At 50.8% G+C, this 22,743-nt stretch overlaps 2 protein-coding genes and 1 pseudogene across 2 annotated transcripts in view; 1 reads left to right on the forward strand and 2 right to left on the reverse strand.

Moving 5' to 3' along the window:
- The window catches only part of TIMP2 (TIMP metallopeptidase inhibitor 2), a 51,367-nt gene that overhangs the window by 18,610 nt on the left and 10,014 nt on the right, over positions 1–22,743 (reverse strand). The window lies entirely within an intron of this gene.
- On the reverse strand, positions 1,909–12,286 carry CEP295NL (CEP295 N-terminal like). The gene is made up of 2 exons (XM_053570561.1): positions 11,977–12,286; positions 1,909–5,550 (listed from the first exon to the last, which is right to left on the reverse strand). Exon 2 carries the CDS (start codon positions 5,372–5,374, stop codon positions 3,740–3,742), a length of 1,635 nt encoding a protein of 544 aa, XP_053426536.1. The 5' UTR covers positions 5,375–5,550; positions 11,977–12,286; the 3' UTR covers positions 1,909–3,739.
- LOC128570937 (40S ribosomal protein S7-like) lies at positions 15,017–16,810 on the forward strand (annotated as a pseudogene).

Here is a 22,743-nt window from a genome sequence, read left to right on the forward strand (position 1 = left end):
GTTCGGTGGTAAACACAGCTGCCATGATGGGGTCCTCACCGCTGCGTGGCATGGCAGGTCCTGTGGAAACCCTCTGGGAGCTTCTGGCCCTTTTAAGCATCTTAAGAGTCAAACAGAGGCCAGGTACAGTGGCTTGCCCTGCTGGGGCTGGGTCCAGGACCCCTAGGCTGCCAGGAGAGTGTATGTGAGACCCGGTACTCCAGGGAAGATTGAGGGTCACAGGCAGGCGTCAGCAGCAGTGAGGGCAGGTCCCACCTCCATGCTTGCCCTAGGCTGCCAGGAGAGTGTATGTGAGACCCGGTACTCCGGGGAAGATTGAGGGTCACAGGCAGACGTCAGCAGCAGTGAGGGCAGGTCCCACCTCCATGCTTGCCCTAGGCTGCCAGGAGAGTGTATGTGAGACCCGGTACTCCGGGGAAGATTGAGGGTCACAGGCAGGCGTCAGCAGCAGTGAGGGCAGGTCCCACCTCCATGCACTTGTGGCAGGAATGTCAGTGGTGGGAAGAGAGACCTTGGAACCTGGATAAGAGAGCTGGGAAGCAGTAGCCAAGGCTTGGGAGGAAGCCCAGAGACCTTGATGCCTCACTCAGGTCACCAAGCTACTGTCAGAGCTGTGGTCCCAGTCTGGTTCCAAAGGAAGGCTTGATGGAGGCCCTACTGGGGGTGAGCCAGGGGAGCCAAGATAGGGGCTGCTGGGAGCCCCAGGCCCGGGGTTGTAATGGAAAATGACAGTGGTAGTGAGTCACTGGAGGGCCCTCCTTGTGCAGGGGCGTATCCTGGAGGGTGGTATTACTGCCCACACCACCAGCCTGGGCAGAGAAAGAGGGCCAGGTGGGAAGGGCAGAGTGCTTTGTCCTGCTGCCAGAGGGTAGTGTAGGTGTGACTGTCCGGGCAGAGATGAGTCACCACTGTTACTGCCTGTCCCCACACCTAGTTTTAGCTTAAGTGTGGCCAAGAACGGGCAGTTCCTCACCTAGGACACATGGGCCACTGACATAGAGACAAAAATAACTCCCTACAAGGCCCACTCATCGGGCTGTGGATTCCGGGCTGAGGCGGGTCCCGTCATGGCCAGGGCTTTACATCCAGTCATCCCATAATCCCTCTCCTTCTCAGACGGAGGCGATGCTGTGTTACAGGCAGCCGTGTTCCACGAGAAGCCAGGCGCCACGCAAGCTGCACCCGCGTGAGGGTGATGGCAGCCCTCCCGGCCCCTGCCCTTCCTTCTTCATGGTGTTGAAGCTGTTGAATGCCCTGACATCCCAGGAGCAGGGGACAGGGGGAAACCAGACTGCAGTCAAACCTTTTCTCTACTCAACTCAAAGTAGACAAGCTGGACACAGATGAGCAGAGACCCACGTGATGATGGAAACATGAGCTGGTAGGTGGTTCCTCACTCAAGTGTCTCATGAATAAAAAACCAAAAATCAGCCAAGCACAGTGGCTTGCGCCCGTAATCCCAGCGCTTTGGAAGGCCGAGGCAGGTGTATTGCTTGAGCTCAGTTTGAGACCAGCCTGAACAAGAGAGAGATTCCATCTCTACTAAAAATAGAAAAACTAGTCGGGCATCGTGGCACATGCCTGTTGTCCCAGCTTCTCAGGAGGCTGAGGCAGGAGGATCACCTGAGTCCAAGAGTTTGAAGCTGCTATGAGCTGTGACGCCACGGCACTCTACCCAGGGAAACAGAGCGAGACTCTGTCTCTAAATAAATATATAAGTAAAAATTAAAAACGAAAAATCAAAAGCGAAAATTTGTGTGGGATGCTACTGTGGTCCCATGCAAATGAACATACTGCTTGCTGGTCCCATGAACGTCATGCTTTCCAGGAAAGCCAGGCTCAGGGGGCAGCGTCCTATACCTCTTTGCCTCCCCCCTCTTCCAGATTTTACTTATCTGTTACCTGAAGGCTCCACCAGAATGTGAGTCTGATGGTTCTTTTGCGTATTGTTGGTTCACCACTGGTAGCTAGTGGCTGGGATGGTGTCTGATACTCGGTTTTTATAAATGAAAAATGACAGCAGGTTGACCTTTTCAGGGTGGGAGGGATATGTGAAAATAAGGACGAAGTAATGGGCAGGCTCTCTCCCACATCTCCGTCCCAGCCGGGTGGAGCATGTGCAGCAGGGACACAGTCCTCTTTTGAAGAACAGGCACCGAAAAGGCGACGCTCCTGGAAAGAGGGCTCGGAACGCCATGTGAGAGAGTGAAAAGGAGTAATGATCCCTTTGTATGATATGGATGAATGCCAGTAACTATGCTGACACCAAGAAACCGTTTCCAGAAGCTCACACGTGATATCCTTTTTATAAAGTTTACACGCTATAATGCTTAGCAGCACACATATATCACACAGGGGGGTAGCCCCCAGCCTGGCAGGAACGTACCTGGGGAGGGGGCTGTGTGCAGGTGGAAGAAACTTCCCAGAAATACTCTGGGGGCCCTGGGCTTGGGTGGTAGGCTCACAGGGTCCATTACATTGTCTACAAAATATGTTTTAGGAAAGCTATTCACGGGCCAGTGATTCCAACATGTGCTGGCCAAAGAGAGTTGGTCCAAACCAATATATCTGAGGTCCCTGCAAGGGAGGGAGGGAGGCTTAAAACTGTCCTAGGTCAAGGGTGGACAAACAAGGCCCAAGGGCCAAATACAGCCCAGCTACCTATTTTTGTAAATGAAGTCCTGCTGGAACTTGGCCATGGCCCTTCATTTATGTGTATTTACGGCTGCTTTCCAGCCAGAACAGTGGAGCTGACAGGTGCGACAGAGACTATGTGGCTGACAAAGGTGAAAACATTGACTTTTTTACTTTCTGGTTCTTTGCAGAAAAGGTTCTTTGCCTGCCCTGTCTCCTTCCCTAAGCCTGCAACTTACAGGGAAAAAATTCTACCCATGTGGGGTCTCCACAGCTGCCACGGTGCTGGGTCAGTGGCAAAGCCAAGTAAGGGGTAGGAAACTGACCAGATACCCGGGACCCCTGCCAGCCCTAGAGGAGTCGCCAGCACAGGGTAGGGTGCCTTTCTTCTCTTTTCTGTCTTCTCTCTCCCAAAGTTATAAGAATGTGTTAATTGATGTACCATTAAACAATTTTGGGTTTGTCACTTAGAAAAATCAAGAGAGGTGGGGTGGCGCCTGTGGCTCAAGGAGTAGGGCGCCAGTCCCATATGCTGGAGGTGGCGGGTTCAAACCCAACCCTGGCCAAAAATCACACACACAAAAAAGACTCTGTCTCAAAAAAAAAAAAAAAAAAAAGAAAAATCAAGAGAGGTTTTAGCTTTAGTTCAATCTCTCTGTTAATATCCCAGCCAGTGGCTAAGCAGTAAGTGATATATCTTTTGAAACTGTGCCTGTCTGACCTTGCATGCCCCTGAAAGTCCAATGTTTATTTTTCTAAAACTTCTGAAGTGCTTAATGTTCCCCGAGCTTCTCTCTGGACCTGTGTACACACAAACTCCATGGACGCATCTGTGGCCCTCGGGCCAGCCCTACTCAGCAGACCCCACCCGGGTTCCTGTGTTTGCACAAAGGAGCTTCCCAAATGGGACTGAGCTTATAAGGCAGACTAGGGAACTGGTGCCTGCAAGGGAACTTGTCCTGGAGGACGGTGTGAGGACAGGTCTCCTGGTTCATGGAGGCCTACCAGTTTCAGGGGAGAGGACGCAAACACAGAGGTCAGAAACTGGGCACCAGGTCCAACACAGGAGCTATCGCGATGTATTTATGGCAGCGGCCTCTCCCTCTCAGCATGTGTCCTGAAACTCTCGCAAGCGTTTCCTGGCTTCTTCAAGAAACTGCTTGTGCAACATGTTTTGCTCTAAAATCTGCCGCTGATAGTCATGGATCATATGATTCTGCTGTTCCTCCTCGGTGATGCTGGAGCCCATCGAGGAAGCCATGTCCTGGCCTGCCGTGGGGTAGGAGGACTTGAGGAGGGCCAGGCGGACCCGCCTGCGCTCCCGACGCTCGTTCTCCAGCTCGGCCTTGTAGTGAATTTCCAAGCTCAGGTTCTGGCGGTCCAGGTCCTCAGGCAGCTCCACCTGCTTTGGTCTTCTCTGCTCCATCTCTGCCTCCTGTTTGTGCTTCGACACTAACACTGGCGAGCCAGCTCCAGCCTCCAGGTCTTGCAGGTGAGGCTGAAGGACATCCTCCACCGTTGTGGCCTCTCTGGGGACCGCCTGACCGGACTCGGCACAGCCTGAGGGTGAGTCCTGGTCATTGACAAACGCTACTGCCTTGGGAGATGGCGTTTGACTTTCATCCCTTAACAGGGTCTTGGTTGTCTGGTGATATTTTCGGCTCTTCATCTTCTTGTCCGGGAACATTTTCAAATCGGTTTTGGACGCCGTCGGGTGGCCCTCCTCTGCCGCTGGGCCTCCGGACTCCCCAGGGGGCGTCGTCTCCGCAGCTGCTGTTCTCTTCTCTCTGGGGGCCTCACTGCTGCGTCCCTTCGGCTCTGCGGTGGCCTGTTCTTCATCGGGGTCCTGGACCTCCCCAGGCCTCGGGTCGAGGTGCAAGCTCAGCTGTTTCTTCAGCTTTCTGTTTGTATTGAACAACTCTTCAAAGGCAAGCTCCAGCTCTTTCTGCCACTTGCTCTTGTCACCGCATGTGCACTGAGATCCCTGGGGATCCCTTCTGCGGGTGGAACCAACCGGCAACAGCTGTTCTCTGTCCCTCCGTCTGCCCTCTGGACTCTGAACCCAAGGGCTGTTTGCCCAGTAAGCTGTCCCCTTTGCCAGCCGTCTCCTCCCCTCCTGGGTGGTTTCTCTTTCTTTCTTCTCCACACGCCTGACTTCCCCTGTAGGGGCCAGAAGTGGATTCAGCTTTTCCAGGTCCAATCTTCTGCCCCGCCGAGGGTCCACAGCATGGCGGCCACCCCCCATCTTGGTGGAAGGCCCTCGCTTTCCTTTGCTCTTGTCGAGGGGGCTCAGGGGAGCATACATCTGGCCCATGGCTTTCATGGCCGCCTGCCTCTCCATGGCCGCCATCATCTTCCAAGACCTGGGGTGCCAGGCATGCTCTCCCTCATGGCTCTTCTCCTCTCTGAGGGCTGCTTTGTACCTCTCCCTGGCCCTCGGTGACCTGGTGGCTCCTTGCTGCAGGGTCTCGTCCTGGTCAGGCTCGCTGTCCTTTGTGCGCCGCCCTCCTCCAGCTGACAGCCGCGCCTGCCGGCGCTGAGCCTCCCGCCACGCCGTCTTCAGATCCTCTGCCCAGCACTGGAGCTGGAAGCTTCTCCACAGGTTGGCGTCTGGTCTTCTCTGCAGAGCTGAGTCTCCTTTCTCTCTGACTTGCAGCAATTTGCGCTTCTGCCCCAAACGTAAGGCTTCGTCGTCAGGACCAGTGCTCCGCCGAATGGCTCTCTCCAACTTTCTGTTCATTTCTGAGAACCCTGCAGATGCAATTTCCGAGGGAAGGTGGTTGTAGCCAAGAGCAGAGGGTTCGGGGGGCCCAGGCCTGAGGAGCTACAGATGCCAGGACCGTCCCACAGCAAATGTGCAAGGACGGGAGGACAAGCGAGGTTCCCTGCAGCGTTCCCGGGACAGTGAGCAAGGCCCTGGAGACAAGTGCACAAGGATTCTCAGCATGGGGACTGACCCCAACACACAGCCCTCCAGGTCTCCCCCCACCCCATTCTCCATCTCCCAGTTCTATCTTGCATTTCTTTGACAAGAGCCTGGAGAACAGCTGTTTTCAACAGGAGTGGTTTTGCTTCCCAGGGGACGTCTGGCACTGCCTGGAGTCCTTTCTCAAAACTAGAGGGGGAGGTGCTGCTGGCCTGGAGGTGGCTGGAGGCCAGGGACCCTGCTTAACATCCCATAAGGCATCGGGCAGCTGCCCAGGACAAAGAATGACCTGGCCCCAAATGTCAATAGTGTGGAGACAGAGAACCCCCTCCCCAGGAAGCCTGTGTTAGGGTTCGCAAATGGTAGCACTTGAGAACAAATCCTGGGGAGAGAAAAGTAGAAAGGAAAGAGGAAATCTGGACCTCTGGAGGGAGAACTGCTGTCAGTGAAATCAGTGGGGGGATGCTGAGCAGGTGCGTGTGCGTGTGTGTGTAAGTGTGCTGCCGCTGTGTGCAGGGTACGTGTACACATGCACAGGCTGTGTGCACTCATGTGCTTGCATATGTGTTTGTGTTTATGTGTGTGGAAGTGTGCTGCCGCTGTGTGCGGGCTACATGTACACATGCACAGCCATGTGCATGTATGTGCTTGTGTGTGTAAGCGCGCTGCCTGTGAGCAGGGTATGTGTGCACACATGTGCACATCTGTGTGTGAACACATGCACGCGTGTCTGGCACGTGAATCCAGCAAGACCAAACAGAGAGGAGAGAAGTGGTGTGACCTCTCTCCCACGGCTCTCACCTCTGTCCTCGTGTCATTAACAGAGAGCTTTCCCAGGTCTCTCTGGCATGGGAGGGGATCTGTGTTTTCTGAGGGATGGAGGTGTGTCTGGTGCCACTGCAGTTGGTGCCAGACACACCAACCCTGTGAGCTGAAGGAATCCCTAATGGACAGCTGCAGTGGACACAGGGCACCCCTCCACTGTCCACCCCCTTCTCGGTTCTAGTCTATTGGATCCAGGCTAAGACATCTGAGCCAAGAGAAGCTGCAGTTATCAGAAAGTGCTACATCGTACTGCAGCCACATTTCAGCTCACATTAACTGTGCAGGCTCCCTCTGAGTGCTTGACACTCATTAGTTTATTTTTTTTCACTGTAATGCTAAGAAGCTATTATCATTCCTGGTTCACAGATGGGGACACTGAGGCAGAGAAGGATGAAGCCACTTGACCTGATCACACAGCTGGCAAGTGGCAGAGATGGCCAGCTGCGGAGGGCAGCTTGAGCAGACCACGCCACAGCGGCACTGACTCACATTTCCTGGTGGGAGGGCCCTGCACCTCTTGGTAAATCAGACCCTGCACCAGGAATCATGCACTCGGAGTAGTGGTCAGTCGTGTACTCTGCCTGGCTTACAGTCACCAAGAGCAAGAGGAGACAGAGAGGGGAAAAGCAGGTGCTGAGGCACGGTTGATTGTGACTGCTGACACGAATGTCATAGCATTCAGTGCAGGAAGGAATAATTGGTTTTCCTTTTTCAACAAATGATGCTGGAACGGTTGGATAGCTACATGCCCCCAAAGGGGTATTTAGAGCCCTACCTCACACCATATACAAAAATTAACTCACAGTGGATTATAGACCTTAATGCCAATGCCTTTATAGACTATAAATGCCTAGAAGGAAATACAGGCATATATTCATGACCTTGAGTTACACAAAGATTTTTTAGATATAACACCAAAAATACAAGTAATAAAAGAAAAAATTGATAAATCGGACACCATCAAAATTAAAAGAAACTTTTGTGCTTCAAATGACACCATCAGTAATGTGAAAATACCAGGTACAGATACCTGGAAGGAAATATTTGCCAATCGCACATCTGACAAAAGACTTGAATCCAGAATACATGAACAACTCTCATAACTCAGTAAGAAGATAAAGGATTCAGTTTTAAAATCAGCAGAAGATGTAAATAGACATTTCACCAAAGAAGACAGATGTCTGGCTAACGCAGCACATACGAAGGTGTCCAGCATCAAGTCATTAGGGAGAGGAGCGCTGAGGCTCGGCGGGATACTATCACACGCCCACCACGACAGCACTAATCAAAAAGACAGACAATACCAACTGTTGGTGAGGAGGTGGAGAAGTTGGAAGCCTCGCTGGTGGGAATGGAAAATGGTGCAGCTGCCTTGGAAAACAGTCTGGCAATTCCTCAGATCATTAAACAGTTACCATATGACCCAGCAACTGCACTCCCAGGCCTATACTCAAGAGAAGTGAAAGCACATGTCCAAAAGAAGAAATGAAAGCCCAGAGAGGCTGAGTATCTTTCCCCACTCACAGGGAGAAGCTGGGTTTGAATCTCATCTCAAACACCAAGACTGAGCCACGGCTTTGTCCAAACAGGTGGAGAATGGTCTAGGCTGCTGTAAGGGTCCCTCTGCCTGTCTTGGAAGAGAATGGGGCTAATCGTGCCCAAGGCCCAGAGCCTATTTCTGTGCCTGCAGCCACTGGCTTTCACACATCCTCTACTAACAGGCCCTTGCTCCAAAGTGCCCCCAGGTCTTCTGTGCTTTCGAGGGCCCCACTGTACCCTGTGTCAGCACCCCAGTGCTATGGAGTTGATTTTCCCAGAGTAATGAAAATGAAGGACAACTTAAAACATCTGGGCAGAGAGCTTTAGGATAAAGTAGGAAATTACAGTCAGCTCCAGAGTGGAGGAAGTGACAGCACCAGGATGCTGATGGACACAGCTGTGCCCTCTGCCACATCCACGTCCCTTGCTCCCTCTGCCATGACCAGCTCCATTTGTTAACTTGAGGCCAGACAGGAAGGGCTCACGTGGACCCGTGCAAGTGCTCACAAGAAATGCAACGCAGTCTTCACCAACAGCCAAGGATTAACACCTGTTCACCTGGCACACAGCCTGGTGGGACATCCTGCTTGCCCTCAGGCAGCCCAGGGTCCCTCCAGCCCTGTAAGACAGGGTGCCCTTGGCAGGACCTTTGCCAAGGAAGACAGTCATGGGTCTGATCAGGGTGCATGCTACACTGCCCCCTCCAGAGACACCCACCCTCTCTGCTGGCAGACCGGTCCAGACCAGGTGGGGGTCCCAGTGCTCCCTTGTCTCTGTCACACTCCCAGGCCCCTCAAATCCTTGTGGAGCATTCTGACTCTCTCTGGAGTTCTCTCCTGACTCAGGAAAATCACAGCCCCCTTCTCCACAGAAGCAGCGCTCAGAGCCCACGGGCAGACCCCTGACCACCTCACACCCTCCCAAGGAGGCTCCAGGCCTCTTCCATGGGGATGACAAATGTCACAATCAGAGGCCATGTGAGGCGCCCAGGACAGAGAGAGGCCTGGGGACCAGTTGCAGGATGTGGGGTCCTGTGGCTAACCTGGGCACCTCTGTCTCCCTGTCCTGTGGAACAAGCATAGCGCTGCCCACCCAGGTCTGCTAGGTCATGACGCAGTGTGAACAAGGCGTGCCTGTCCTGTAGCTTCAGGGTGGGCAGTCACACAGCTAATCAGCAGGTTGTGACAAATACTTAGGCCTTCCCACTGCTGCTGTTGGTTGAGACGAGGCTGCCAGATGGCCCCAGGCCCCAGCACTGGCTTGGGGCCCTATACGCCCACCCTGGGTGACCCCCGAAGTGTGCTGATCCTATACACATGGACTTCCAGAAATCAATGCAGCAGATGCCACATACCCAGAACGCACTGGACCCAGATGGGAGGGACAACAGTGAGCCTGCCTGTCCCCAGAGGCAAAAGCAGGATGCCAACTGCCTCCCTCCTTCCCATGTCATGACCTGGCCCTTTAAGATGTCACCTTTTCTTCCCATTTTAGCCTCCAACAGCCCCACACATGCTCCATTCTAGGCTGGAACCTGCCACGATGATCAGAAAGGTAACAATGCAAACAGACTCTCTGGGGCTGCTGGGTAGATGTGGCTCTGACAACCACACAGACCGGACAGACAGTGGACCTGTGTGGTTTTGCACTATCCCAGCAGTTCACATGCACCTTCTCACGCCTCCTGTTCCCACCCCCACTTTCTGATGGGGAAACTGAGACTCAGAGAGGTTAAGTAATTTGCCTAAGGCCACACAGCTCATGAACAGGGCAGCAAGGATTCAAGGTCAAGCAGTAAGACCCCTGATCCCAGGATCCAACCTGGAGGCCGCTCTCTGTGGACCTGTCCTGAACTGTGTGGGGCCCCACCTGATCTGTGACCTGCAGCGCTTCCGTGGATGCTGAGGCCTGGGGTGGCCTTTGTGCTTCCGTGTATCCACCTGGCACACTAGGTGCCTCTGGGGCATCAGCCGCCCATCCGCCTCCTCTCTGTCCAAGCATTCAGCCCTCAACACGCATCTGAGGTTGAGAACTGGCATGGGGCTTTGTGAACCAGCAAGTCTGGGTGGGGCTGGGATTCTCCAGCCACTGTCAATCCCAGTGGCCCTAGACAAGTCTCCAAAGGCAGTCCCCAGGCCATAAGCTTCCCAACCACCTAAGCTGCCAGTTAGGGTGCAGGTTCCAGATGCCCCCCAGCATGTCCCCTCATCAACAGTCAGGCAATCCTGGCCCACAGGCTCGAGAAAGCTGCCATAGCTCCCCATCCCACCTGACCCCAAATGCCCACACCCAGGCCCAGCCCTGTGACATGGACGCACCCCCATCCAACCCACATGTCCCCTGCCCAGGCCCAGTTCCCTCACCCCTGAGGATGCTCTGACCCCCAAAGGCAACGAGGAAAACACTCTTCCCTTTCACCAAAGCACAGAGCCTAGACTACACAGCTGAGCACCTTTTCTTTGAAATACATAAAAATAGCTACAGAAGGGTTCCCATTAGTTGGCATGGGCCAGAGAACATTTCTGTATAATTAAAGCTTACTCTTTCATATGTAAAGCTAGACATTTCTCTGCTTCTGAGAGTATTCAGAATATATAATTTGACCTCTTTTTCCCTTTGGAAAACTCTGAATTGCCTTGGTGATGATAATACAGGGAAGCCCTCAAGGGCTTTTGAAATGTATGGAACAGAATTCTCCTAAACTAAGTGACCCCAGAATGCAATTTGAGGTTTTCAAGTTGCCTATATATAGCTTCCTATGTCCTGCTCCTTGGTGGTAACTTTCTGTGTGTCGGACACCAGCCTGTTCTGAACTGTCCCAGACTGGCACCCACTAAAACAAGTTCCTTAAAACTGTCTAAAGTAAGAGTAAGTGGTCTGAGGCAGCGACAGGTTCTTCCACAAGTCACGTAGCTGAGCTTTCACGTCTAAGCTTATCAGTCCTAAGACGTGGCCTAGGATGGGCCATCCATTGGCCCATAGCTAGGCTCCCGCTCAGAAGATTTTTAACAACTTGCATGCCTGGCTTAATATAAGAAGATAAAATGCAACGGGAACACATCTATAATAAAACTCGCATGTGGGTCTCCAAATCCAGGCATGCAGGTCCAAAGCAGGAGGATAGGGCAAAATGTAGGAGATGAAAGAGCTTCAGATAAGTGGCCATCAAAAGAGCCGATGGGATCTTTGTGTTAACACAAAGGCCTAAAACAAGCAAGGGAATGGTCTGGCCAAGCCCTGCCCCACACAGACCTCACTGCGGGCGCTGAGACGCCGAGGTGCTGACGAGCACGGCACACTGTCTGCAGAGCACCTGCCCTGCCCTACCCTACAGGGCGGCATAGCATCGGATGAAATGACCCATGTGAAGCTCCGACGGTGCAGACAGGTGCAGTGAGTGTCCAGAGCACCCCAGAGATGTGAAGGGGCCTGGCAGCCCCACACCAAGGAGCCAACAGACAGACGTGGGTCTAAATGACGTTAAAAAGCTAAGAAGTATCTAAATCCAGAAATAGCCCACTTGACAATGTCATGGGATAAAAGTGTAAATCACAATCAAACAGTTGAAATGATCAGGAATAAACGAACAAGGATGTATAAAGGCCTGAAAGAGAAGTTCACTGCACAAGGAGAAAAGCCAAATGACAGAGGGACATCTTCCTGGGAGCTCTCAGAAAAGGGGAAGAGGACACAGATGGGAGAAGGCCACAGGCTCAGCTCAGCAGGAGAATGATAAAAAAAGATCACAGGAAGAAAAAAAACCTAGAGAGGAGGGACTTCACCTAACAAATGCAATCAATGTAACCTGGTTCTTGGTACCCTCAACGAATCCCCAACAATAAAAAAGAAAAAAGAAAAAAAAGAAAGACCTAGAGAGTGTGGTGGTGGAAAGCATAACTGTGTGACCTTGGGAAAGCTGCTTAACCCTGGTGCCTCAGTCTGCACATCTGTGAAATGGAGTGACTGACAACAGTGCACCCCTCTACAGAGACAGCAGCACTCATCACCACCGGAAGCCTGCTGAGCTGAACAGGGAAGAAAGTGCTACTTACTGTGAGCGTCTCCAGATGACTGATCTAGGCCACCGCGTGCGCATTACAGGGAGGCAGAGAGGTGAGGCCCGGTGGGAGGAAGCGGTTCCTACAGGGCTGTCTTGAAATCATTGGGCTGACTTGGTAGATAGTGAGACACCCATCACTGGAGGCATCCAAGCAAGTTCAGATAAAACAAACATCAGAAACATTTCTGACTCCATTCCTGCACATTCTAACCTGCCCAGAGCCTCTGTTTTTGGCCCCTTTCCTGATGCTCAGCTATGTTCCAGAGGGTGGTTCCTTAAGCCACTGGACTGGGCATTGGATAGGGTATGTCAGAACCTCCCCCTGGGTAGGTGGCAGGCAGAATAGGAGTCCTGGCTGGGTCCACAGCAGATTCACCTCCCTCCCTGGGCTGGGGCAGCTCTCGCAGGCCAAAATGCTTGGCAGCCAGCTTGGGGAGCAAGCTCAGGTCCAGCTCCACAAGATGGACTTTGAGGCAGACCGACCTCCTCTAAAGTCACGGCCGAGATGTCAGCTACTGAGGGCTCGCCTAAGGCTCACCCAGTTGGTGTCTAACTAAGCACAGCCTCACAGTGCCAACAGTTACTGCCCTTAGAGATCCAACATCATGGCCAGGCTCAGGGGCTCACGCCTGTCATCCCAGCACTCAGGGAGGCCAAGGCGGGTGGATTGCTTCAGCTCAGGAGTTTGATACCAGCCTGAGCAAGAGCAAGACCCTATCTCTAATAAAAATAGAAAAACTGGCTGGGCATTGTGGAGGGCACCTGCAGTCTTAGCTACTCAGGAGGCTGAGGCAGGAGGATCACTTGAACCCAAGAGTCTGAGATTGCTGTGAGCTATGATGTCTGGCATTCTACTAAGGCTGACAGAGTGAGACTCTGTCTCAAAAAAGTCTTTCATGATGACGACAATTCCATCCCTCTAAACCACCATGATCCTCAACCCAGCCCTACCATCAACCCTCATCCTTCTAGACCAAATGGTCTATGGGGACCCCTGTGGCATTGGGACCCCCGGGGCACAGGGACTTCAAATCAGCCTTCTGGACATTTGTCCTGAAGTCTCTCATCGGCCCACAGAGAGCCTCACCAAACAGCTGGGCACCCAGAGAACCCCAACCTCACAACAGATGGGCAGACACTGGACCCTGACCCTGGAGTTGTCTGTGTGGAATCTCAGGGGCCCACTAACCAAAGCTAGCTGGAATTGCAGCTCCTACCTCCACCTGTGGCCTAGCCTCTGTCCTGGCTGCTCGCGGTGGCAGGCTGTTGCCACGGGAACAGCAGGGCTGTTGTGCTGTGACATCACGGCAGGGGTGAGGTCAGGGACAGCCGCCAGCCAGCCAGAGGGTAAGTGTATAGGTGATGGGCCCAATCACAAAGATTTGGCTCAAACAGCCAGGTGGGGTGATGTAAAGAGAGGGAGCCCCTCCAGAGAGTGCCATTTAAAGAGGTGCCTATGAAGGAGGGCCATGAGTGATGTGAAAATCCTCACAGTCACACTGCATAGAGGACGTCCTTCGCTGCCTGGCTGGTGGCCAGGGGACCTTCCGAGGCTATCGTCCTTTTCTCAGAGCTCTAGGCTTTAAGGAGGCAAACTTCAAGGTCAGGGCTCTCAAAACACAGGCCCCCTTCTCCTGCAAGGAAAGGGTCTGTTCCTACTGCCAAACAGCTGTAGGATGCCACCATGAGTCAAAACACCACTAGCGGCAGGAGCAGAAAGAACCCTGACCTGGTTCCTATTGCCCACCTACCCACACAGAATGAGAAATTTGACACATGCAACTTTGCTTCCAGGGATGACAGTTCCATCACAAACTTGACAGTTGAGAAATTTAGCTAGGAGAACGTGATTCGAGCCCCCCAAAGTCAAGAACAACCAATTCCCAGGATTTTCTTTCTTGAAAGGAATTTGACTGAGTTGTGGGATCTTGGGGAAGATTAAGACGTAGGGAGAGCAGAACTGAAACCAAAGCCTCTGTCTGGGGCTAGAAGGGCCCCTGGAGAGGTTATCTGGTGCCTGCCTCCAGGAATGGCAGGCGCTCTCCCAAGGAGTGTCTTGATCACAGCCCACCCACGCACTGGGTCTACCTTCGCAGCTCTTGTGATGGTTAATATTATTTGTCAACTTGACTGGGCTAAGAGGTGCCCAGATAGCTGGTGAAACATTATTTCTAGATGGGCCTGAGAGGGTGTCTCTGGAAGAAATTAACATTTGAATCAGAGGAATGAGTAGAAAAGGCCCACCCTCACCTGAAGGGTTAACAGGTGGAGGAAGGGCAAATTCTCTCTCTCTCTGCTTGACCTGGGATATCCACCCTCTGCCCTCAGACACCAGAGCTCCTGGTTCTTGGGCCTTTGGACTCAGACTGAATTACACCACCAGCTTCCCTCTTCTGTAGCCTTCAGACAACAGCTAAAGGGACTTCTCCACCTTCACAAATGCATGAGCCAATTCGCACAAATTCCATCTGTTAGATCTACACATATCCTGCTGGTTCTGTTTCTCCAGAGCACCCTAACAGTATCTATAGATAGCCTTGAGTCCACTTGTCCCTCCCCTCCCCTGGAGAATAATCCCAACTCTTATCCTCTTAACTTGGTTTCAACACCCACCCTAAGCACGTAAAGCAAGAGAAAAGTTCTAATAAAGAGGAAAAAAGCATGGCAACTCCAAACCATAGCACAGAGGACCTCTGACAGCCCTTTATTAACAGCATGCCCACGCAGCACCCACCACCACCCTCTCAGGTCCTTTCTGGCTTGAGAACATTTTTCCCAAGCCTGGGCTCTCCAGACACTGCCTGGCAAGCCCTAGGAAGCCCCCACCTCCATCCTGCACCTGACTCACCACCCAGAAGACAAACCCAACCTTCAGGGTCTGGGTCCTTTGTATTGCCAACTACAATTACATCCACACTTAGCAAATGCTAATTTTAAAAATTACATATACAGGCATGTCTTGGAAAAATGGTGGGTTTAGGTCCAGGTCAACACAATAAAGTGAGTCAAATGAATTACTGATTTCCTAGTGCACATAAAAGTTATATTAACATAACTATGCGTAGTCTATTAAATATGCAATATCGCATGTCTATAAAAACAATTTACAAGAGAACCTCCATAGGTGACCGCCTCCTTACACTGATCACCTCCTTAAGCTGACCTGATTTTCATAGACTAGGTATGAACCACATGTACTCACATGGAAAATCCTCATGTTGACCAGTTTGTTACAGTCCCTTGGGTGGTCTACTTATGCAGGTGCTACTGTACATATCTTAATTTACAAATATTTTGCTACTCTTCCTCAGCCGGCTCTCTGCAAGAAGAAGGCCATGTTCAGCTCCAGCACCAAGATCGTAAAGCCCAATGGTGAGAAGTCGGATGAGTCGGGCATTTCCCAGGCCCTCCGGGAGCTGAATACAACCGCAGCCAGGGAAACTGAACTTGATGGTGGTCGGAAAGCTATCATAATCTTTGTTCCCGTTCTTCAAGTGAAATCTTTCCAGAAAATTCAAGTCTGGCTAGTACACAAATTGGAGAAAAAGTTCAGTGGGAAGCACGTTGTCTTCATTGCCCAGAGGAGAATCCTGCCTAAGCCAACTCGAAAAGCTGTACAAAAAAATAAGCAAAAGGGTCCCAGGATCCGCACTCTGACAGCTGTGCATGATGCGATCCTTGAGGACTTGGTCTTCCCAAGTGAAATTGTGGGCAGAGAATCTGCGTGAAATTGGACAGCAGCCTACTCATGAAGGTGAACTTGGACAAGACCCAGCAGAGCAACATGGAGCACAGGTGGAAACTTTTTCTGGTGTCTATAAGCAGCTCTCGGCCAAGGATGTTAATTTTGAATTCCCAGAGTTTCAATTGTAAACAAAAATGACTAAATATATTTACAGTTAAAAAAAAATTTTGTTAAAAGATGCTAATACTCACCTGAGCCTTAGTGAGCTATAACTTTTTGCTGGTGATCTTCCTTTGATATTGATGGCTACTAATTCACCAGGGTAGGGGTTGCTGAAGGCTAGGATGGCTGTGGCAATTTCTTTTCTTTTCTTTCTTTCTTTTCTTTGTTTTTTTTTTTGAGACAGAATCTCAGTCTGTTGCCCTAGATATACAGTGTCATCGTGTCATAGCTCACTGCAACCTCAAACTCTTGAGCTCAAGTGATCTTCTTGCCTCAAGCTCCCAAGTAGCTGGGACTACAGGCATCTGCCACTACACCTGGCTAGTTTTTTCTGTTTTTAGTAGAGACGAGATCTCACTCTTGCTCAGAGTGGTATTGAACTCCTGAGGTCAAGCAATCCACCTGCTTCAGCCTCCTAGAGTGCTGAGATTACAGGAGTGAGCCACTGTGCCTGGCCCAGGCAATTTCTTAAAATAAGACAACAATGACATTTGCTGCATGGATAGGTTTTTCTTCACTAAGACTTCCCTGTGGCATGAGATGCTATTTGATGTCCTTTCATCCATAGCAGAACATCTTTCAGAATTGGAGTTAATCCTCTCAAACTCTGCCACTGCTTTATTAGCTAAGTTTATGGAATATTCTAAATCCTTTGTTGTCATTTCAACAATGTTCACGGCATCTTCACCAGGAGTAGAGTCTAGCTCAAGAAACTCCTTTTTTTCTCCTATCCATAAGAAGCAACTCCTCAACCATTCAAGTTTTATCAAGAGACTGCAGCCATTCAGTCTCATCTCCAGGCTCCACTTGTATATAACTCTAGTTCTCCTTTTATTTCTGCCACATCTCCATTTCCTTCCCCCACTGAAGCCCTGAAGCCCTCAAAGTCATCCATGAAACTTGGAATCAGGTGGCGCCCGTAGCTCAGTCGGCAGGATGCCGGCCATATACACCAAGGGTGGCAGGTTTGAAGCTGGCCTGGACCAGCTAAAATGATGACAACTGCAACAACAAAAAAAAATAGCCGGGCATTGCAGTAGGTGCCTGTCATTCCAGCTACTTGGGAGGCTGAGGTGCGAGAATCACTTAAGCCCAAGGTTGTTGTGAACTGTGACATCAAGAGACTCTACGGAGGGCGACATAATGAGACCCTGTCCCAAAAAAAAAAAAAAAAAGAAAGAAAGAAAAAAGAAAGGAAAAGAAAAGATAAGAAAAGAAACTTGGCATCAACTTCTTCCAAACTCCCATATGTAAAAAGAAAAAAAATAGCTGGGACTACAGGCGCCTGCCACAACACCCAACTACTTTTTGTTGTTGTTGTTGTTGTAGTTGTCATTATTGTTGTTTAGCAGGCCTGGGCCAGGTTAGAACCCCCCAGCCCTGGTGTATGTGGCTGGCACCCTAACCACTGAGCTACGGGTTCATTTTGATCTCCTCCCGCCCCCCATAAATCACAAATGTTCTTCATGGCATCTAGAATAATGAATCCTTTCCAGAAGGTTTCAAATTTACTTTGTCTAGCACCGTAAGCAGAATTACCATCTCTCATAGCTATAGGGTTATAAAATGTACTTCTTTCTTTTTTTTTTTTTGAGACAGAGCCTCAAGTTGTCGCCCTGGGTAGACTGCCGTGGCATCGCAGCTCACAGCAACCTCTAACTCCTGGCCTTAAGCAATTCTCTTGCCTCAGCCTCCCGAGTAGCTGGGACTACAAGCACCTGCCACAACACCCGGCTATTTTTTGGGTGTAGCCATCATTGTTTGGCGGGCCCGGGCTGGATTCAAACCCACGAGCTCAGGTGTATGTGGCCTGTGGCGCAAGCGGCTAAGGCGGCGAGCCAAAATAAAATGTATTTCTTAAAGAGTAAGACTTGAAAGTCAAAATTACTTCCTGATCTATGGGCTACAGAGTGGGTATTGTATCAGCAGTCGTGAAAACAACATTCATCTTGTTGTACCCCTTCTTCAGAGCTCTTGGGTGCTTTGTTAATTGCAGGAATATTTAAAAAGGAATCTTTGTGTTTGAGGAGGAGGTCTCACACAGTGGGTTTAAAATATTCAGTAAACGATGCTGTACACAGATGTACTGGTCATCCTGGCTTTGTTGTTTCATTTCTAGAGCACGGGCAGAGTAGACTTGGCATAGATTCTTACAGAACCTGGGATATTCAGAATGGTAAATGGGCACTGATTTCAACTTCAAGTTACTGGCTGCGCTAGTAACAAGAGGGTCAGCCTGCCCTTCAAAGCCAGACAAAGCCCTTTGACTTTTCCCCTCTAGCTATGGAAGTCCTAGATGGCATCTTCTTCCAATAGAAAGCTGTTTTGTCTGCAATGAACATCCGTTGTTTGGTGTAGCCACCGTCATCGAGGATCTTAGCTAGAGCTTCTGGATAACTTACTGCAGCTCCTACATCAGCAATCGCTGCTTCATCTCATACTTTTATGTTATGGCTTCCTTCCCTAAACCTCATGAAACAACCTTTGCTGGCTTCAAACTTTTCTTCTGCAACTTTCTCGCCTCTCTCAGCCTTCCCAGAACTGAAAAAAGTTAGGGCGCTGCTCAGAGTGAGGCTTTGGCTTAAGGGAATGCTGTGGCTGTCTGATCCTTATCCAGATGGGACAAAAACTCTATCTACATCAGCAATAAGGCTGTTTTGCCCAGTGTTGTTGGAGCAGCGCTTTCAATTTCCTTTGAGAACGTTCCCTTCGCAGTCACAACTTGGCTGTTTGGCATGAAAGGCCGAGCTTTCAGGCTATCTTGGCGTTTGACAAAATGTAACCATTTCTATTAAAGTGAGAGAAATGCGACCCTTCCTTTCACTTGAACACTTGGAGGCCACTGCAGGGTTATCTGTTGGCCTAATTTCAATCTTGCTTAAAATCAGGAGGCCCGAGGAGGAGAGACAGGGCTGGGGAAGAAGGTCAGTCTGCCCTCTTATGTGGGTGTGGTTCCTGACCCCCCCAACAGTTACAATAGGAACATCAAAGACCCCTGGTCACAGATCACCATAACGGAGGACAGTGGAAAGGGCTGAAATATTTTGAGGATTATAAAACGTGACACAGAGACACAAAGTGAACATGTGCTGCTGGGAAAATGGCGCAGATGGACATGCCGGATGCAGTTTGTAAAAGCCGCAGTATCTGACAAGCGCAATAAACACCGTGCGCCCGTATGATTCATTACAGAAGAATTAGGAAACAGACTTGAAAAGAAATCTAATTTCCTCTCATGTACCAAACTCCCTACCTTCAATTAAAAAAACCCTACACCAGTCCCTGCGTGGAGAGCATCTGGGGCTGTGATCCGCGCGACCACACCCCTGTCCACACCCTGGTGGCTGCACAGGCAGATGTCTCTAACATCTCCCTGAGATAAGCAGGACTGACAAGGAATGTCCCTGGGATTAAACGCTGACATGTGTCCAGAACTATTTCCCTCAGGAAAATTCCTAGATACAGATCAAAGAGAAGACTTATTTTTAAAGGCTGTCACTGCCAAAATGCCCTTCTGAGCCTGTAAACTGCTCACATTTACCACAGAATACACCTCTCGCCAAGCCTTTCCAAGGACAACAGGCCTCTCAGCCAAGAGGAACAGAGCAATGGAAAGACCAAAGCTGTGAAGTCTAAACCTGTTTCCAGAGACTCAAGTCAGGATCATTCTCCTTGGGTTCCTGGCACTGACACTCCGCTGGTAACCTTGGAAAGTCCTCGACAGCCCCCACTCCAAACAGTACCAACGGGACAGAATGCCTACCCCACCTTCCCTGCAGAGTCCTCAAAAAAGGGAAAGACAGGAAGGTCCCTCTGCACTGAAAAAGCCCTTGACGATGGATATGTCCATCTGTGGCCTGGTCATTGCACCTGCTTTCTAGAATGGGTGTACACAGGTGAAGACCACCGTAGAGTTGTTACTTCATTGTCTGCCCCAGAGCCAACCGCACCAGGGAAAGCCGTCAGGGGCCAGCACATCTTGCACCTGCTCTGACCCTGTTCCTCCTGACAGATATAGCTTCTTCTTGGGCAGGACCAGGCTGGTCCTTGGCTCTCAGGGGCATCAGAGGATTAAGAAGTTCCAGAAGAGAAGGCACTGGATGGGGAGCCTGGAGGAGAGCTTTGTGTGTAGGCACATCCATCAAGGCTTTCCCCAAAACCAGAAAGCCCATGTGCCCCCAGAGCCCACCTGCCACAGCGTCAACACACTCCTTCTGGACCAGAAGCCTGTGAATGACCTCCTGGTCCCCTCCCCCAGTGTCCCAAGTGCTTTGTCATGGAGTTAGCCTGGACTTTACTATCTGGTGTCAGAGGCCCGGCTGTGACTGCAACTGGACTTCCAACAGCCACGTGACAGCAGGCAAATGGATGGTGTGATCCTCCTCATGTTAGAGAGCCCCCAGTGCTGAGGAGGGTCCCCTGTATCTTAGCGTCAGAGTGGGGCTCAGATGTCATCGAGTTTGTGCAAACGCTCCAGGCACGCCATGTGACATCATCACTGCAAGTCACCCTGCCACGGTGGTGACTCCTGGCTTTCCTCCCAGTCCTCTCCTTTTCCCTGCACCCTCCACATCACAGGACACGGTGGCTTTGGCAGGGTTGCCCAACCTAGCACAGTACATCCTCCACTAGCTGGAGCCAGCAGGGCAGGTGGCCCCAAGGAGGCAGAGCAGCCCAAAGGTGACATTTCTGGGACCCGTGTGACTGTTTAAGAATCGCAGCTGCCCCCTCCTCATCTGGGCTGTGCCTATGTTTTTTCCCCAGCTGCATCCTTCCAGAACCAGCCTTTCTTTTTTGTCTTTTTTCTTGTTCAGCAGGCCCCAGGCTGGGTTCAAACCCACCAGCCCTGATGCACAGACGGGCGCTCTAACCAGGCGCCCGTCCTTGTCTCGTTGCTTATTTTATTTTTTATTTTGTTTGACACAGAGTCTCAGTCTGTTGCCCAGGCTAGAGTGCCGTGGCGTCATTATATCTCAAGGGAGCCTCAAACTCCTGGGTTCAAGTGATCCTCCTGCCTTAGCCTTCTGAATAGCTGGGACTACAGGCACCTGCCACTGCACCCAGGTAATTTTTCTATTTTTAGTAGAGATAGGGTCTTATTTTGCTCAGGCTGGTCTTGAAATCCTGAGCTCAAGCAATCTGCCTACCTCGATCTCCCAGAGTTCTAGGATTACAGGCATGAGCCACCATCCCCAGCCATTATTTTTTAATACAGTATGATGGTAATACTTAAGGGATACAGTGATGTTTTAGTACCTACAGTACACAGTGATCAGATCAGGGTAGTTAGCATATCCATCATCTCAATTCTTGGTGCTGGGAACATCCAAGACCCTCCCAGCTATCTGCAACTGTGGTTACTGTTCACTGTCGGCATCCCATACTGGCAGAGGACACTGGACCGGCTCCCCCGCCCAGCTGTAATCGTATGTCCTTTAACGAATTTCTGGCTCCCCACCCGCCCCCTTCCCCACCTCTGGTATCCTCTGCTCTACTTCTCACTTCTATGAGTGCAACTTTTTTTAGCTTCTGCATATGAGTGAGAACATGTGGTGTTTAACTTTCTGTTCCTGGCTTATCTCCTTTATCATAATGTCCTCAAGTCCCATTCATGTTGCTGCAAACGGCAGGATTTCATTCTGTTTTAGGGCTGAATAGTATTCCAGGGTGTGGGTGCGTGACATTCCTGCATCCATTCATCCGCTGTCAGACACTTGAGCTGATTTCATAGCTCGGGTATTGTGAATAGAGCTCCAATAAGCATGGGGGTACAGACGTCCCTTTGATATCCTCATTTCTTTTCCTTTGGATAAGTGCCCAGTAGTGGGATGCTGGATCATATGGTGGTTCTATTTTTAGTTTTTTGAGGAACCTCCATACTGTTCTGCATAGTGGCTGTACTAGCTTGCATTCCCACAGACAGTATGTAAGAGTTCCCTTTTCTCCATTCTCGCCTGGGCTGGGCCTCTCTGATAATCAGTCCCAGTTCTCTGAGCTCCTGATTTGGACCAAGGGAAAAACACCCACAGAGGTGAGCCTGGGAGCAGAGAGAAGCCAGGCTGGGCTGAAGCCTGTCACAGGAGAAACAGAATTTTCCAGTTGGCCGCATGGACTGGGAAGGGGAGGCTGATGTTCTTGTCCTGCATGTGTGCCTGTCTTCATTAAGGGGCCCTAGGACAGAGGCTGCAGGCTTCTCAGAGGTACCACGCAGGCTCTCAGTGTTCTCCAAGGCGCCAGGGTGAGGGAGGGCTAACATCTCCTGAGCTCCTCAATGCTTCTGCATACTCAACTCATCAAAAACTCACTCTGCCCCCGTGACATTCTATTTTTCTTTCTTTCTTTTTTGAGATAGCATCTTGCTTGGTCACCCTTGGTAGAGTGCTAGTGGCATCTTAGCTCACAGCAACCTCAAACTCTTGGGTTCAAGTGATCCTCTTGCTTCAGCCTCCCAAACGCGTTTAACATTCTAAAATAAATTAATTAAAAATAAAATAATAAACTGCCCTCTGAAAGAAAATTTACTCTACTATGGCACATCCCTGAGAAATTTAATCCTCCTCTTACAGAGGGAGAAACTGAGGTTTAGAGGCACAGAGCTGGGGTTCAGAACTAGCCACACCGGGCTCCAAAGCCCAGGCCTCTTCTCCCTAGTACCTTTTGCATGTCTTTTTTTCTCTAAAATGTCCATTTCCTTACTGTGTCCTTGGTTAAGAACCAGCTGTTGAAGCATGCTCTGACCAGGGCCTCCCTTGTGAGCAGAGGGGTCTCAGCAAAGCCCGGCCCAGCACCAGTTTGCTCTGCCCTATCTGTGGAAGGTGGCCCAACCCTGATGGGGTTGCCAGGGAAGCCCGA

Source organism: Nycticebus coucang, chromosome 18, assembly GCF_027406575.1.
Source record: "Nycticebus coucang isolate mNycCou1 chromosome 18, mNycCou1.pri, whole genome shotgun sequence".
Classification (NCBI taxonomy): domain Eukaryota; kingdom Metazoa; phylum Chordata; class Mammalia; order Primates; family Lorisidae; genus Nycticebus; species Nycticebus coucang.